Source organism: Pomacea canaliculata, linkage group LG14 (assembly GCF_003073045.1).
Source record: "Pomacea canaliculata isolate SZHN2017 linkage group LG14, ASM307304v1, whole genome shotgun sequence".
NCBI lineage: Eukaryota > Metazoa > Mollusca > Gastropoda > Architaenioglossa > Ampullariidae > Pomacea > Pomacea canaliculata.
The window spans coordinates 13,495,077-13,512,332 of record NC_037603.1 but is presented as its reverse complement, the minus strand read 5'-3'; the positions used below and the strand labels follow the sequence as shown (position 1 = coordinate 13,512,332).

At 39.5% G+C, this 17,256-nt stretch overlaps 1 protein-coding gene across 1 annotated transcript in view; it reads right to left on the bottom strand.

Moving 5' to 3' along the window:
• LOC112555351 (olfactory guanylyl cyclase GC-D-like) overlaps window positions 1-17,256 on the bottom strand; it is a 75,065-nt gene that overhangs the window by 21,957 nt on the left and 35,852 nt on the right. The window contains exons 7-11 of the mRNA XM_025223711.1: window positions 12,840-12,944; window positions 10,018-10,089; window positions 6,977-7,133; window positions 4,450-4,599; window positions 1,944-2,115 (exon numbers count right to left, since the gene is read on the bottom strand). Coding sequence (XP_025079496.1) covers window positions 1,944-2,115; window positions 4,450-4,599; window positions 6,977-7,133; window positions 10,018-10,089; window positions 12,840-12,944 — 656 coding nt within the window. The remainder of the gene's footprint in view (window positions 1-1,943; window positions 2,116-4,449; window positions 4,600-6,976; window positions 7,134-10,017; window positions 10,090-12,839; window positions 12,945-17,256) is intronic.

Here is a 17,256-nt window from a genome sequence, read left to right as displayed (position 1 = left end):
GTTCCTACAATGCCAGCTAGACTTTGCTGCTCTAGCTCCTGAAACATTTTTTGACACACTCTGCTTGAACCATTTCGATTGGTTTATCTCGAGAATCATTTGACAGACACGGGTTGCTGTGAGTAATGATAATTTACTCTGTTATCAACAAGACCACATCTCATTACTGTCAGTGCTGGATCTGTCCACTCGACCATGACATCCTTCTCCTTCTTCCTTTCTGTTTCTCTTACAAGCTGATTCTGGTTCTACCTCACTGATCATTCTCCAGTCTGGCAACCGAACAAGTAATTACGACAAACAATTATTTTCACTCGTGAAAAAATAATTAAAACAATTATTTCGAAGAGTTTGCCATCATCGTGGTCTCTTTTCAAGTCTTGATGACAACCACAACGAAAAGTGTCATCGTAGTTCGTAATTAGTCATCGGTAGTATAATACGATTTACTGGCAATCCTATTATTTTTTGTCTTCTTTGCCTGGAGATTGCTTTCCAGTTCAGTGAATGTAAAGGTTCATCCTGCTAATGCTCACGACATTCCCGGGGAAAGAGCGATAAAATCAGCCAGGAAAATACTCATGCCTGTACAATAATGAAGACTGGAATTTTCAAGACTCAGTTGAAAATAATAAATAGGAAAGTAGCTCAATAGAAAGATGTAAAATAATACTCCCTACTTGGTCTTTAAGTTGGATTTTATCCCAATTCAGTTGAGGGAGTGAAGGAAAGAAAGAGAGGAGGGGTAGGAAAGGAGGAAAAAAGATGGCAATGGACCTCAAGAAGTTCTGCTTCCTTTCCGAGAAGTAAGATCAGAGTAGGTTCTGCTATGGAGCCTTCCCAGCGTCCCTTTGTGGTCTCCATATGCCTGGGATCGTCTCTCCGGGGTTAATTAACCTGCGGGACGAGCGCTTCCTAAATGCATCCTGGCTGCAAGCTGATTGGTGGGAAATTAAAACGGCCTTCACTTCCGTTACACTAACCGATGGAAAGAGGGAAGGAGGGAAGGCAAATGGGGCAGTAGGGGGTGTTAGATGCTCCAGGGGGAGGGGGAGGATTGCACGGGTTAAAGGAAGATGTATGAGGGTCGTCTGGAAGGGTCAGCGGTGGCTACTACCACGTGCACTGACGATCCATACACTTTGCTGTGTTTATGTAAAGAACTGTCTAGGATTTTTGGTGGTAAATCTGTACCCATCTCACCTTTCCTGTTATCCAACTTCACCATCTTACCGCAGAAAAAGTATTTGACAAAAAATAAAAAAGAGAAATTTGAGAAACCACTTGAAATCGTCAATCGTAGACTTTGAAGAAAAAGGTGCAGAGAACTACAAAGTAAAATATATATTTAAAGGAAATGATATCTCTCAACAGTCTTATGCAAATCAAATAGCGAAACAACAGTTGTGGTTCTCTTATTTTTTTATGCCTTTCTGTCTCCTTGTCTGATGTCTCTCCTCCTCTTCTCTATCTCTCCTTTCTGTTTCATTTGTTCTTTGTGTCGACAGCTTTCAAAAACATTTGGTTTAAACCAAAATTAATTACTCAATTAATGGATGAATCCAAGGCATTCATCTAGCTAGCAAATGTCTGTCTATTTTATCAACTTGTTATCTTTTCATTCAATTTGTCTCGTTTTTCTTTTTATCTAACACCCATCAATTGCCAAATCCATTAACAGAAAAGCGACGAAAATAAAGGCTTGGTAGGAAGTGAACAGCATCACTAGACCATCACTAACAGCTGGAATCACATCATCATCGTCAGCATCGCTGCAACTTTGTGGTTCTGACAACTGTAAAAACAGACTGCAGAAGAGAGAACCTGGAATTAATTCGATGGATGGCATCAAGATGATGTCAAGTGGACTAAAGTCCTCGCCATGCTATGGCAGAGAGTCAGGACATACCAAGAAATTTCGAATTAATAATGTCCAGACTTACTTTCCACCGGTAAGTTTCTTGAACTGTTCGTAGACTTCTTCCACACTTGGCCGCATGTCCGGCATCTCGGACCAGCACATCTTCATCGTCTGTATGAACTGAGGAGGGGCGGCCTGGGGTGAAACGGAGGGACGGCACAAAGGAGGTGGCTTCTTCACTTTCTTGATAATCTCTGCAAAAAACCCAAAAAAATAAAATATATATTAACTAAGATGACTGTGGTTCTTTATACGAATACCACAACACTTTGAAGAAAAAAAAATGAACATGATGAATGTTTTGTAGCCATCAGAACGAATGTAGACCACATTTTACATCCTGTTCCACAAATTATCCATTTTAAGCTCAAGGGCCAGTTGCACAACACATTTCTAATTTTAAACACTTTTAGGCTTCAATCTATTTAGATAATCAATTTTACAAACATAGTGCACAACAACAAAAGTTTAGAACTTTGAAAACAAAATTGTTTCCCAGAAGATAACAAAACTGTTTAAGCCAGACTTTCGTTCCTGTCAGCACAGTTTTTTCGTATTTAGTTGTGCAACTCGTCTAAATGTGATAGCAACGAAAAAAAAAAGTTTTTAAATTTGTTTCTTTAAAACGGTTTTACGTTTTCCAAACATGTTGTGTAGCTAGCCCCTGGTCTCGACAAAACAAATCGAGAGCACATTGGTAAAGCACAGGCATACAATAGAATTGTTTTTTCCGACCGAGAAATGCTTTGACATGTTTAGTCAGAAAAATGTAATGTTGGCTTGAAGTCGAAAGTTGACAAAATAAATCTGATTTAGCAAGACATAAATCAGGTTTAGTGACATATTAGGATGAGGAACGTGTATAATGGACTGAAGGTTTTAAGGGGAAGAAGATTTTGTCCCAAGAAATTTTACACGAAAATAAAATTCTGCTGAATGTTATTTTTGGCAGGTCCTCGTTCTTCGCGGTAATTTTCTAATGAGAAAGCTTTCATGCGTTGTTGGCAGAGGTTCTGACGATGCCATTGGTGCATTAAAGCTGTCACGTGCTGTTCATCTCTCACTCAAGGCAAAAATCTCAATGTTAGGGTGACACGCAGTTCTCTAAAGAACATTAATTTACTGAAAGCAATACAATTGCTTCTTCTATAAAAACAAGATGGGAGGAGGTTTTATTTTCATCGGTTTAAGTCGGATGTTTTTGTGTATTTATTTACATGTGACTTGTAAATGGAGGGGACATATGTGAGTTCCCTTGATTAAAAAAGACCTGAAGCATCGATGTGTTTTCTTGTTTACATTCTTGTTTTGTGCTCAACTGTGAGGTTTTAAAATGGCGACTGACTTGATCGACGTTCAACAACTCCCACAACACTTGTTAATCTATCAGGTTTATGTTCTCATTTTATATTTATTACTCTTTCTATGTTTTAGAATATTAATCCTCGTTAAGATTGACAAAATATTGAACATCTGCGCAAAGCTTAAAATAGAAAGTAAGAAATGTCAAATAACATATTACTTTTGTTTAAAGGTCATGTGAGGAGTAAATGTTTTTATGACTCAGTGAAGCTCGATACAGGAGCATTAAATTGAAAATATAATCAGAACTTATTGAACCTGCTCGGAAAAGAAGAAATAAAATAGGTCCATGAAATGCAATTAAGTGAAAGACCTTTGCGAGTTTTAAAGTGCAGTTGATTGCTTAGAGGGCATCAAACAAAACTGAAAATAACTAGTCTTCGCCAAATTTAAAAAAGCAAGCTCAAGAATAAAAACAGCGCAGAGTGCATGACATGCGATTACATTTTACAAAAGTCAAGATGTTAGACGAACTGACAATACGAAAGAAAGTAGCATAATCTCATTCAAGGAATAAAATGTTTGAAACATCGGACACTTACACCTTTCAATATTCAACTCTAAACAGCTGATGTTGCAAGTGAAAGATAAAGTATAAACAAGACTATCATACAAAGTTAATTAGGAGTCATGATATACAATGATAAATATTATAGTGTGCCATAAATTATTTTAGAAAATGAGACAATTGTAAACCCTATCTTTCCTGAATTTCAAATATTCTTAAAGACACTTTTCCGTTCTCTAAATCCTGGGATTTCTTTCTGTGAGTACTAACTTCTGCTTAGGAGAGATGCTTTAGTTATTGTTATCCTTCTCTCTCGTGTGAAGGAGAATAATAGAGTTTTTAACAATAAATGTCTTCATTCTCATGTTCTCGCTGGTTAATTTAGCGAACAAAGCGCATCAAACGACAATTCATCTTCTTCGGTGATCTGACGAGTTTAGAGCAATGTGGACGAGATAACTTCTATGTAACACACAACCAGTGATGCTAAATGATTAAAAAAGTAGGTGAGTAGCTGACTGGATGTCACATGGAATGAAAGAAAGTATGCACAGACACACAACACTTGCTGATACACATACAGGTGCGCACACACACAAACACACACACACACACATAGAAAGGTTTTGCAGAAAAGCTGTTAGAAAGTTCCACAGACCTTCTGGCGTGAGAACATGTGAACTGTAGGGCTCACTGCGCAGCGCCACCTCCTGGAAGATGATGGAGATAGAGTAGATGTCGCCTTTGTCCGTTCCACGTTTAAGCAGTTCTTCGTCTCTCAGCAGCTCTGGTGCCGTCCACAGAAGGTCTGAAACAGATGGCCACCGCCCTACATTAAAGCTGATCTTGAAATAATTTTGTCTGTAACACCTCAGGCCCCACAGGGACTATCTTGACCTAACACAATGCTAGTACAAGTCTATACTATCTGGAGGTGTACTATTTGTCGACCTATGTGTGACTAGGGTGCAGATGAACGGTGTGCACTGTAAGGTTCATTAACCCAAATGTCTCACTCGGAAATCCGGTCAACAAAAGCAGGATTACTGTGCCACAAATATGACGAGAAAAATGATACCAAAAGGAAATACATAATAAAAAAGCAGAAATGTATCCCAGTCAAAGAAAAATTCTAGAATAATTTTGTTGTCTAAGGCCAACGGTAAATGATGTATGTTCGTTCAGGGTAAAGTCTTGTCGGTGATATCATATGATCATTATAAAAACGAAACTTTGAATGGGGTTATATGTTTCTTTTCACTTTTGCCACTAAAAACATAAAAACTAACACAATTCCGGAAATCCCGGCATTAATTTTCGTGTCGTGTTCTTGTATCTCTTCCAATACAGGCTGGAACAAAGCAAATGGATGATAGATGGAAATCTTCCAAAGCTCGCGCGCAAAGTCGTGTCCAGTTACAACATTGTGTGTTCTTAAACTCTCACATTCCCTCAAGAGTCAGATATACAACTACAGGCCGACAAACAGACCATCCAACAGAAAACAGACTGGCCAACAATATACAGACAAACAGACTGACGACAGTCCAAAAGCCAGACTGACATTAGACAGACAGGCCTACCGACCAACCGACACAGAACCTAGCAGACCGACATACCAGCATGCAGACTGACAGAGGTTAGATAAACAGCAGATTGACAGACAGGCAAACAGCAGGCTGACAAACAGACTGACAGAAAAAAAGGCCGACAGCAGAGCACGAGATGTACAAACACGACACTCAAAAATGAGAGAAAAACTTATATCATGGCGTGCTCATGGTGTTCATTGTGCCAGACCATACATGTAAAGAAAATTGTTTTGTCATCCTAAAGTGGAGGGGAGAGAATGCCTAATGGCTATCGGATAGGGTGGAAGGAAACGGGAGTATCAAACGAGAATCTCGGCGTGTGCACTTCCAGCGAGACGAGATTTAAACCCAGGACATGTTAGTGACAAGAGAGTTATCTTGGTGTTAAAGGAGCTCTCCATTCACAGAGTTGACTTCAGAGGGTGTGTGAGAGGGGGGGGGTGAGACCTATAAATAATCTGCCAGGATTCAGAGACTCAAGTCACGCATTCAGAAAAAACACAATAAGGTCAACAGGGTTCACGAAACTCTTTGATGTTGGCCGCCGGCTAAACCCACAGATTCTCTAAACCCTGGAGATCAAAGAAAGGAAGTCGCGCTTCAGATCGTCGTGTGCGGATACTCCTGATTCAGAATTTTTTTATATTTTTGGTTAGCCTTAAGGGCTGGTAGTCTCCGCATAATCTACCAGAGACGCCATCACTTGAAAAAAAAAGAAAGAAAAGAAAAGAAGCGAACAGTTTTATGTTTGTTTGAGAGAAGGAACATCGCTCCCAATGACACTGTCGCAGCGGTCTGGCCACGATGTCTCTCTCTCACACACATATCATATTCATATTCACTCACTTTGGGCAACTGGTAAGCGACATATACATGTACACACGCACAAACAAACGCACATGCCCGCGCACGCGCACGCGCACACGTCACATCCCTCATCCCGTCTGACCTTCTCGCCCCGCAGTCCGCGCCTCTTTGATCCCCCCTCCACCTGCTGAAGGTGTGAATGTCTAGCGGTAATTTACCCCGTGCACTGCCGACAGTGGGTGGCCCTTCGATAAGACTGCAATCTATCCTCATATATAATTTTTTGTCAATGACGTCAGAAGCACGTGAAGTCTGTCACGTGATGCTCGCATTTTTCCGATCAATGCGCCAGGTACTGTAGTTCCTCTAAGCCTAAGCAGCTGCTAAGTTATTAAATTTGTCACAGCTAAAATTTCTGTTTATAATTGTTTTTCTTAAAAGTTTATTTAAAATTATTGTTTAATACTTTTAACTAAAACCGAAAGCTAAAACGAGGCTTCGCACTTAATACATTTTTATTTCAAACTTGTACGAAAATGATAAGATGTAATAACAATGTCAATGTTTGTTAGATAAACGGGTTCATGAACTGGTCCAGCAACGGGGGAGGAGTGGAGTCAGGTGCAAAAATGCAGCTTGGCGGTCAGGTTGGTTAAAAATGCTCATAAAGCTATCAACGGTTTACATGATTGCTTCACATCCAGCTCACGCGTCACGTGGCGTGCACCTTGGCAACCCTACCCCTACCCTCCACCTCCATCTCCACCCGAAAAAAGCATGTCTCACCTCTAGCCTCAAAATCTCTGTCCGTTTTGCTGCGTTCCAGCAATCCCGGGATGCCGTAGTCCGTGATTTTCAGGACAAACCGACTGTCGATGACGCAGTTCATTGACGTCAGGTGCCCATGATGCCTCAGCGGTGTGCCGTGGATGTAGCGCAGGCCCTGCGCAGGCGGAAGTCAATTTTATAAATAGCAACAAGGGTGGTTAATGTTGTTTACTTCATTAACTTGATATTTTCGCTTTGACGCAATCTCTGATGCACGTGTGTGGATTTGCGCCGATGTATTTATTTTTGGGAAATGTTTGTTTGTCCTTGCATGACGAAAAAAAAAAGTATAAATGAATATATTGATTAATTGTTCGATGAATGATTTAACTAATACTCACATAGTAAATCATGATGCACAACCGATTGAAAGAAAAAAAAAAAATAAATAAAAATAAAAAAAATAAATATTTACAAGCTAGACAAGCTGCCCCAATAACACAAGTTTCTGAGTAGTTTCGTGTCTAGCTTTTCACATCAAATTGTCTGAAAAAGTTCCTATCTCTAGAATCGGATTTCCTTGGTCATAAATCTTGTCAAGACGCCCAGAAGTCCAGTTCATCCAAGAAGCTCGGTACCCATCACCCTCTGCAGCCCTCGGCATATACAAGTGTCTCCCCTCCTTGAGCTTGTCAGTACTCAGTGACCACCTCCTCCAGGCAGAAGAGCCGGCGAGGACAAAAGTTTACTGCTCTATAATTTAGCGACAAATGTATACGGCTCTATAATTTAACAGCAAATTATTCTCCCAGCTCGACTCACTCGGGTAATTATTTGTCGTTGGCAGAAAAATCTATCTTTGCTTTTGGTCGTGGGAATGGAATCTTAACTCTTATACATTTTATATTTTAAATTAAATAAATCGAAATTACATTCATCTATCCTATCTGGAAAAGAAGAGGGAAAACATCCGGTTTTAAAGGACAAGAATTCTAGAATTCCGTTTGAACACTAATTGCTTCTCGAAATCGATGGCTTACAGTCGTTACGTGATATCAGGCGACGAACATTTTCTCTTTTTTTTTTTTAGTTGATGGGGGATTTCACATTAAAAAAAATTATGAAGTCTAAAATCCGATTTTTTTTTATAGAATTCTGTTTTGCGTTTCAGTTCTAAAAAACAACAACAAACAAACAAAAACAGCGAGTTCATATTGGATCTACTAAAGCAACCCTGCTATGCGTGTGTAACCTTACAGCTTTCCAGGTGTGAGGATTTGTTGGGTTCCACAGGTGTTCTATGTTCAGTCAAGCGGTAATTCGGAACGAGAGACTAATAAGCCATTACGTGGATGTAATGATGGGGAAAGGAGTAGCTGCTCCTGTAACGGAGCCAGGTGGTGGTTGCGGTGGTTGCGGGGGAGAACTCCTACACACGCAGTTCGTTTTAGGAATGTTTTTAACTTGCACCGAAAACATCCCAATTTTCTAAGGCCGAGGATGGGGTGGAACAAACTGTCCATGACCTGCTGTAATCGAATGAACGGTTCCTTGTTCCTCCCTTTCCTCCCCCCATTTTTATATTTCCACCGCTTTTGTCATGTGAAGCACTCAGCTTGGGCAGCAATGCTCGTGAACAACGAACAATAGTGATTTGTCGAGGTTATCATATGATTTCAAACAGAAACCCTATCCCTGTCCAGTTTTCTAGACCTTGATGGATTTGCTTTTTTAAAAATTCACCGCAGAAGGGTTTTGCGACCCTGTAGGATACCGATGTCGATCAGTGACATTCAGGGAACCCCTTGTTGGTTATATGTTGTTGTTAGTATCAATATTCTTCTCTTTATTCTCCTTTGTGTATTTCCTACATGCAAAAATGCAAAAATGCGATAGACCACGCAATTACAGAGTAAAAATGATAAACAATGACATTAAATTAGAGACTTACATGGAAGAGGAAGAACCTTCAATGTAACTAAAGCTGAGCGCTTTTAAAAAACCAAATAAATAAAATTAAATTAAAACAGACAATTTCCTTCCGTTTTAAAAGCAGAAAATTTAGAGTGATTTTTTTTATTAATAGAAGCCCACTAAAGGCCTAAAAGGTTATAAAGGACACGAGAAATGCTTTAAAGTAAAAGAAGTTATTATATCTTCCCGAACAAGGACTCAGAAATTCAATTAATTAAAACATACATGGATGGGTCCAAAGATAAATTTAAAAAATCCCCAGAAAACAGAGTAGAGTTTTTTTTTTCTTAGAATTGGCAGTGGATATGACGGGAGTTCATCCCAGAGTTAGAAAGTTCTTGGAAAACCCAAAGCGAGGCCAGGCGGAAGTTCCTTTCATTGGACGAGTTTGTTTGTTTGTTTGTTGTTTTTTTCTTTTTTGTTTGTTTGTTCTGAAGGAATCATGCTTGTCGTGTGTACATCCTGAACAAAAGTCTTCAAAGCGTGTTTGTGTCAAAATATTCTTAAAAAGATGTGTGGCTGTAGCTCACCAAAGCTTCTCAAACCTCTTCATGCAACTTCATGGACACTGCTTTGCTTCTACTCTTTGCCATGGTTGCAGACTAAATTTGATGCTCAAGTTCGAATTGAATCCTCGAAGCTCTTTACTGCTTCCATGTCCCAACCATTCGACATTGACAGGCTTCTCAAGACAATTATCCTACAAAGGTTTCGTCCGAAAGCCGAAGTTACCTGTCGGTTTACCTGAGGAATTATGTTGAAGACAGATTTTCGGGGCTTGCAAGATAGAAAGGGGACGAACTTTAGTCAATGTTATCTGCCAGGTCTTTGGCGAGCTAATCAATCAGATGTGCTTTTGCAGGGCGGATTTAATTCTAATTAGATGTGTCTTTAATTCCCCGATAGCTTAAAGAAGAAATTCGAGCGATTGCATTAGAGAAATTCCTTCTGACAGTGTAGAATGAACACGAAAGAGGCTTTGGAGTCCCCTGCGTACCCTGGAGGTTAGAGACAACAGTAGAGTGCTGCCCCACCCCTCTTTCTAACACGATTCCTCCCACATGAAGTGTCGGGTAGATTCTTACCCGAACAAGGTCTGTTAGCAAGGACAGCTTGAAGTCCCAGTCGAGTTTGATGTCTTCGTTGTGAAGCATGTCCTGCAATGAAAAGAGAAGACTAGTCAGCCAGAAGCTCTCAACTATGGGCCATAATTATGGGCTTCTAGCGGCTTAATAGACCGTTAGTGTGACCCAGTTTTATTTGTTTGTTGATTACCTTTGATTATAGAGTTTCCGCTCGCTCTGAGCAAACAAAACTTAATCAAAATGCTTTGCTGCCATGGGTATGTCGGGCGGAGTGTGGCAAAGGAAAACGAGAAAGGGATGTGAAGATAACTAACTCTGAGTTAGGAAGACAGACTACAAGATAGATAACCATGTGTTAGGAAGACTGTCTACAAGATAAATAACTCTGCTTTATAATTAAACTAAGTAAGCAAGTGTAAACGGATCACGAACTAAGAGAAGTTCACTTTGTTTGACCATCCATGGAGGTCTAGCTGCTGTGTGACTATAAAGAACCAAAAAGATTGATTGTCCAGACTGTGGCTTTCCAGTGCAGAGACCATTTAGATGAGGATACATGGAAATTTCACAAGTGTGACAAGCAGGACTGCTTGAAAGTTTGAACTTTTACCGTAAATTTTCTGTCCAACCACTTCACAGTTTAACTGCAACACCATCCCATGACACACAATGAACTACTTGTAACCGGATATAAATAGATTTGAGCTCAAACTACTTTCTGAAGAACTTCAGTAAGTAACAAAGATGGCTTGGCTGAATTCCAAACGTATTCTGGTGAGTCTATGGCCATGAATTGAGTACCGCCCCTTCGTCGTGCGTTTTGAAAAGTTCCCTGTCGGCACATCCATAGAATGGAGAGCAGATTCTAAAGAAGCAGGGTGTAGCTTCTTTGGTTCGAATCCTTTTGATGACATGAACATTCTACTGAAGTTTTCTTTTAACTGCGTGCAAAGCTTTAGCCGAGATGGTAATGAGGCACGACCCGAGAAAAAGGAAAGTTTCATCGAGGGTTTAAAAAAAACCATGAAGGTAGCGTTTCTTGGATGCTGGAGAAAGACTCCGGGGAGAATCAGTCTCACGCCTTTGTCGTGTGGACCCTCTGACTTATGAGGAGGGACTTCTGGTTTTTAGGGCAACGAGGTCTCCATGCTCGCTCTAGCGAAGTCAAACTCTCAACTCCCACCCGTTCCCACTATCATAGTATATTTTATATTTTAAGGAAAAAAATTTAAAAGAACTAACAACTTAAGTTTATAAAGTTATACATTTTTAGGCTTCTAGACTTCAAACTTTACTTCTGGCCATCAATACCCGGAGTCAATTTTCTGGTCTGGGACCTGAGTCTCCCTTTCCATGTTTCATCCCCAAAACACATTCTGATGAAAACATATTTTTCTATTATTAAAAACGTTTTACTAAATCTCTTTTCTATTTAGAAGCTTTTATCCCTTTTGGGAAACATACGAATAAGAAATATAGAGCATTTTTCCACGACAATTATCATGTAATGTGAAGCTTTACATGGGAATTTGACTGATTTACATTTCAAAATTCGTATTCATGGGAATCGCCACTTCACCTCTGGGAATATTTACAACGATAACTTTAAAATCCCACCAAAACTCGAAATAAGAAGCAAAAAGCTGCAAAATTGGAATGTATTAATTCAGACCATATAATGTTCCTTGACTAAGAATTAGACGAGAAAAATGTTAATTTATTATCACTCGGATAATTTATTATTACCAGGGGGACAATTTGTGGAATGTGATTTGCGATAATGAATTTGTTTTTTAATGGCGTCTGATATTCTAACTCGTGAATTCTATGAAAAGGGTATAAATCAAAAGCTCTGTACAGTCATATCCTTATTTTATGGTCTAGAATTCTGTTCTCTAGTATTAAATTATTTACTAAATTAATTAAGATCTCAGCCATATCTAGCCCTAAACGTATTTAAAATAAAGATAACTTTATTGAAAAGGATTTGATTGTAAATGACTAGAGCAACCGAAAACCGTGGGACACTCGCCATCGAGTTCAGATGATGAATATTTTCGGCAGGACACTGACCCCAGCTCACAATCAGGGAAATAGGGAAGTAGACTGCGGTAGAACACTCGCCCCCAGACGGAAGAAGGGGGAGAGCAAGTAGGTCTTGGGGTCGCCAGGTCACTCCGGAAACCGAATACATACATCACTATCTTTCCTCACGGACAGCCGGGAGGATAAGATGGAGTGGTGTACACCAGCAACTGGCCAACAGCATGCGGTCACAAGTGGAGGTTTCTGATGGAGAGAGATAAGACTACAGTCATCGTCTGGCGTCTCCAGGAGTGAAAAATAAGTGTTGGGGGGAGGGGTAGGAGGCAAGGACTGGTGTGCCCGAGTCTGTTCATTGTCTTCAGTGCAAAGTTCCAGTGTAGACTCGATGAGGGCGCCTGTTTCTCTGAGCAAAGCCTCAACCTATCCCCGATAGAGAGATAGGGTAAGATTATCACGAATACTCCAGTCCTCTTTGTCTGGCTGGCTGTCTGGTTTTATTTTTCTCGCGTCATTCCCCGTCACAGAATTTATTATCTATCTATCTATTATGTAATTGTACCAGAACAGTTGAAGAGAATTTCACATTCAATAATTTTGTTCTTATTTTTAACTGTAAATCTGCCTGTACCTCACAAAGGCGTCACAAGAGCGTGTTTAAGAGGGTCAACGAAGATTTAACGGTTTATAATTGTGTGCATAGTTTGAAAAGATTGTAAGAAAGGGGAAATTTTTGAGATAGACTAGACATTAAATGTACAATGGAGTAGACTGCTCACCTTTAAGCTTCCTCGGCTGCAGTATTCAGTGACGATGGCAGGTCTCTCGGGATCCACGAGAAATCCCACGTAAGGGTTGAGATTCTCGTGCCGCAGATCGCGAAGCTGGAAAATTATTATAAACATGAACTCTAGATGAACTTGTGTATGTACGTCGTACATTGTGATGTGTGTATTTTTGTGTATACATGTACATTTGATCTCAAACCCTATAAAGGTTCGTGCGCCTCTGTGTAAAGAGGTATGATACCGGCTGTATTAAAATTAAAAATAAAAAAATGAAAAAATGAAAAAGCCCAAGTGAACACTAACCACAATCCATGTCAGATTAATAATAAAAAATACATTTCCCTTGCAAAATACTGCGATAGTCGAAAAAATGTTAGTTTTAAAGATGGTGCATAGTTGTTTCGGAAAAATGATGTTCAGTGTCAGCCTCCCTCTAGTCATAGATTTTCTATAAGCTTTTTTTTCCATCCGTCATCCATCATGTACTTCATAACATCTTGGACACCTTAGTCAATCATTTAGAAAGTACAGGTTTAAAATGTCAACAGGGACAGTTTTATACGACTGTGCTGAGTTTATTAAAGGTAAATTTTCTCAAAGTCTGTGTCAATAAACCTCATTTGTCCTCCAGACACACATTTACAAACCTCCCTAGGCATAGAAAATGGTTTAGTTTAAAAATCCTGACATCAGAAATTGAAATAGTTATTCGTGTCTCGCAAAAGAGAGAGGGAGGGACGATATGAGATTTGCGAAAACTATTTTAATTAAGTCTCTCCGAGGACAAATTACATGAGTGCGTGTCCTTCTAAAGACTACTTCTGAAACCTTTCTAATATCGACAAAGCTTTTCGTTGATTGAAATAACTATTTCAAAACCTACGATGATTTCTTTTAGATTGAATATTTTACTGGTTATAGTTAAATAGACCATGCTTTTTGAAAACTTGCTAATTGACACTTATAACTATTTCAAAACATTTTAGTCTGGACAGGTTAGTGTTTCTGTCCATTACTGATCATATACCCGGACAACCCATGGAAACCGCGGTCTGAAAAGTCACAGATAATTAAGCAAAGAGCATTTGGAGAAGGCGTTATATTCGCAATACAAGGCCGACTGATAATTTCTTTGTAGCATCGATCCCACACAAAACTTGATTATAAATTATAGTGGTTCTTCTGGCAACGATGCGAAGTCTTTCAGGCCCGAAGTCAAAACGATTTCCATTAACAAAGTCAAAGTGATTTCCATTACACGTACTACATTTGAAAAATCAATGCCTTCCCACTAAATGGGTTCAGTCTGCATCGATCAGTGAAAGTGAGTTCAATAATGTCTCCAAGAGCTAAACAGTTAGGGTCAGAGGTCAATGTCTAAGCAGACGAGATGGGGTTACGTTTTAAACAAGTGCTACACCAAATAGTTTTCATAATTCATTTTATTCGTATCTGTGAAACGGATGACTGGTTTCTTTCGCATTTAGAGGGTTGGTTTGTGTGAACTTCCTGACTAATAAAAAACCGAAATTCAACAGTTTGTTTCCGGACTGTAGTGGGAATCCAGAAATGAATCAAAAAGCTAGCAGCAACCTGAAACCATTCCTATCTGAGTTATGTTTGGAAGGGAGAAAAGTCTGCTAACAAATGATACATTAAGTTTTACAGCCATTTAACATGGTGTACATTAAAGCACACATCCATTATCACTAAATAACAATCGAGAGATTTAATGTCAATACAGGGTCGAGTTCTAAAAAAAGCTGAAGGTGTAGAAATAGTCTGAAATATATCACAAGCTATAGATATATATTGTGTGTGAATCTACAAGACTGAGAAAACAACTAAATTTTTATAATTTTTATTAGTTTTTTTAGTGTTCGATTCCTCTAAAAATAAATATCTCTGATGGTACTGGTAATGTTTATATACATTCCTCTGGATGGTCTATCATTCAACGGTCCAGAAACAGGAAACCAAGCTCTGAGCGAGGTCCAGTGAGTATTGAGGATGAGGCAGATGCAGATTCTCTCTGTGAGCATCAGCAATGAGATGTTGGTATGAGGATGTGATTGTGGTGCAGTGAGACCACTCAGGTATCCACACATTGTTAACTTGATTGCTGCTCCCAGACAGTTTCCCCATGAGATCCCAAAATGTGCCACAGGCTCCATTGGTAGTCATGGAGATGCTGTGATCAGAACTTCACTCTTTTCTGACTCCAAAATACAATCAGAGACACTTAACCTGATGGCTGAGCGCAGAACTTCGTTACCTGCCGGCAGTAGTAGTCAACCGTGGTCTTACCTTCAACACTATGTCACGGAACACCTACAAAACATAGGTGACACTAACAAATTCTTTCAAAGATTAATACTAAATCAGCTGTAGAAGTTTCCAGAACTCACCCCATCGTTGTTCATTATTTTGTGAGATCAAATATCGGAGGAATCCCATTCAAAGATGGACACGCCGGTCAAGAACAGTGATAAAGTTACCATTGCACCTACTTCATCAAAGGTTAGTTAGTTCAAAAGTTTCTTGTTTCTCTCATTAAAATTGAGTGAGAGACCTACCACCACACCTAACCCTAAAGCTACCCTTGATGTCACGAACACCAGAATCTTACCTCCTCAGACTTGAAGTCAAAGAAGTGATCCAGTTTACAAAGACAAGAAAAAATGTTACAAAAAAATATAAATAAATAAAACCCCGAAAAATACAAACTCAGGGCATTGCTAATAGTAATATAGTTTTACCTTACGACTACCAATATGGCGGATTCTCAAGCAACTTATTAGTTTCAGAATAGTGGCGATCGCCCATAATGAAACACGCAAATGTATCATATATCTCTTCCATAATCTCCAACGAGTATTCAAGATTTTAAATTTCATATTTCTTTTTCATACCCTGCTTCTAATTAACCATTATTCCAAGCACGAACTCCAGAGCGCTCCTGTTTAAAATTATCCTTAATTGTTTACCACATACTGCGTCCCGTTCATCGAATGTCCGGCCTCTGCCCATAATTTCAGGGACCTTGCACGCGCTGACCTCAGTGAAAAAAGGAAAAAAAGGTCACACGAGAATTAGTAGACTCAGAACGCGAGCTCATATTTCTTTCTCAGATTATTATCGTCCCTGGCACTCAGTGGGCAGTAAGTGCATTATCCTGAAACACAGCTAATTATAAAGCTGTCTCTGTCTCACTGTGGAGGGATACATCACAGCAGGTAATTTGGTTTAGTTTCAAGAGTACAGACTCACGTGCAACATCACCCATCCCGCACTTTTTTTGAATAATAACAATGAAGCCACGACGAACATGAAATTTTCCTAAAAATGAGTTGTTGTGTTCAGGCTTCATTACCATCCAATTACTTTAATGGCTTCTTAGTACTCAAAACATTAAAAAGTCATGAAAGGAGTTGGGAGACATCGGGATGAATAAAAACTATGTCAGTAGGCTGTTTTCTCCTCTTTGTCCATTTTTTTAGATTTTGTAGGAGAGTTTTCATGTCTTGTTCATCAAGATGGATACAATATTTACTTCTTTGTATCCATCAGTCACCTGCAAAACAACTGGAGCGTTCAGCTAAGCAATAGTTAAATAAGGGAGTTATACAGGTACCACTGTATTTAGAACCAAAACGTCCAGTGTTCAGATTTTGTTTCGGAACATTCTTTGTATACGAAGCCTACTGGCGCGACTTCGCCCCGGTGTCCTCTCCACTCCACACCTCCATCAACTCTCGCCTCTCAGTGCAAAAGCACCTTTAAAATAGAAGCACTTTCTCGAAAAAAACATCCAACCAGTCGGTTTGGAGGAAATAGTGCTAACTTATTTTTGTGTTTTGCTCGTTTTTGAGTAATAAATAATTAAGCAGGAGTGATGACAGTGAAGTGACAATAGCTTTTGACATTGGTTTCGTCGTCTTTGAGACTTTCGGTGTTCGAATCTTCGATAGAGACCCACGTTTTTTACTCCCTATCCGAACATGTTCCCTGATCTTTCAGACACATATTTCTCAGTAATAAATCCTAAATCGTTTTGAAGATAAAGAGAGATGAGTTCGTGGTTTTTGTAGAGATCTCTTCTGCTGCGGTGTGAGTTCTGGAAATTTCCCAACGGGGCTAGAGATGGATGGCAGAGCGACACCTTCACGCTAAGAGAAGGTAACTCCACACAAACACCCCCGCACTGGGTTTTTTTGTGATGGAGTTCTCTGAACTGGACTGCAAGGGAAATCAGTCGTCCACTTGAAGATAGAAACTAAGACACCGACTTCGGAGCGACTCGGCGCAGACTGTGATAAATAATACTAATAATTCATGGACATGCAAAAAAGTGTCAAACTAAACAAAAAAATAAAATAAAATAAAAGAGAGCTGAGAAGAGAAATAG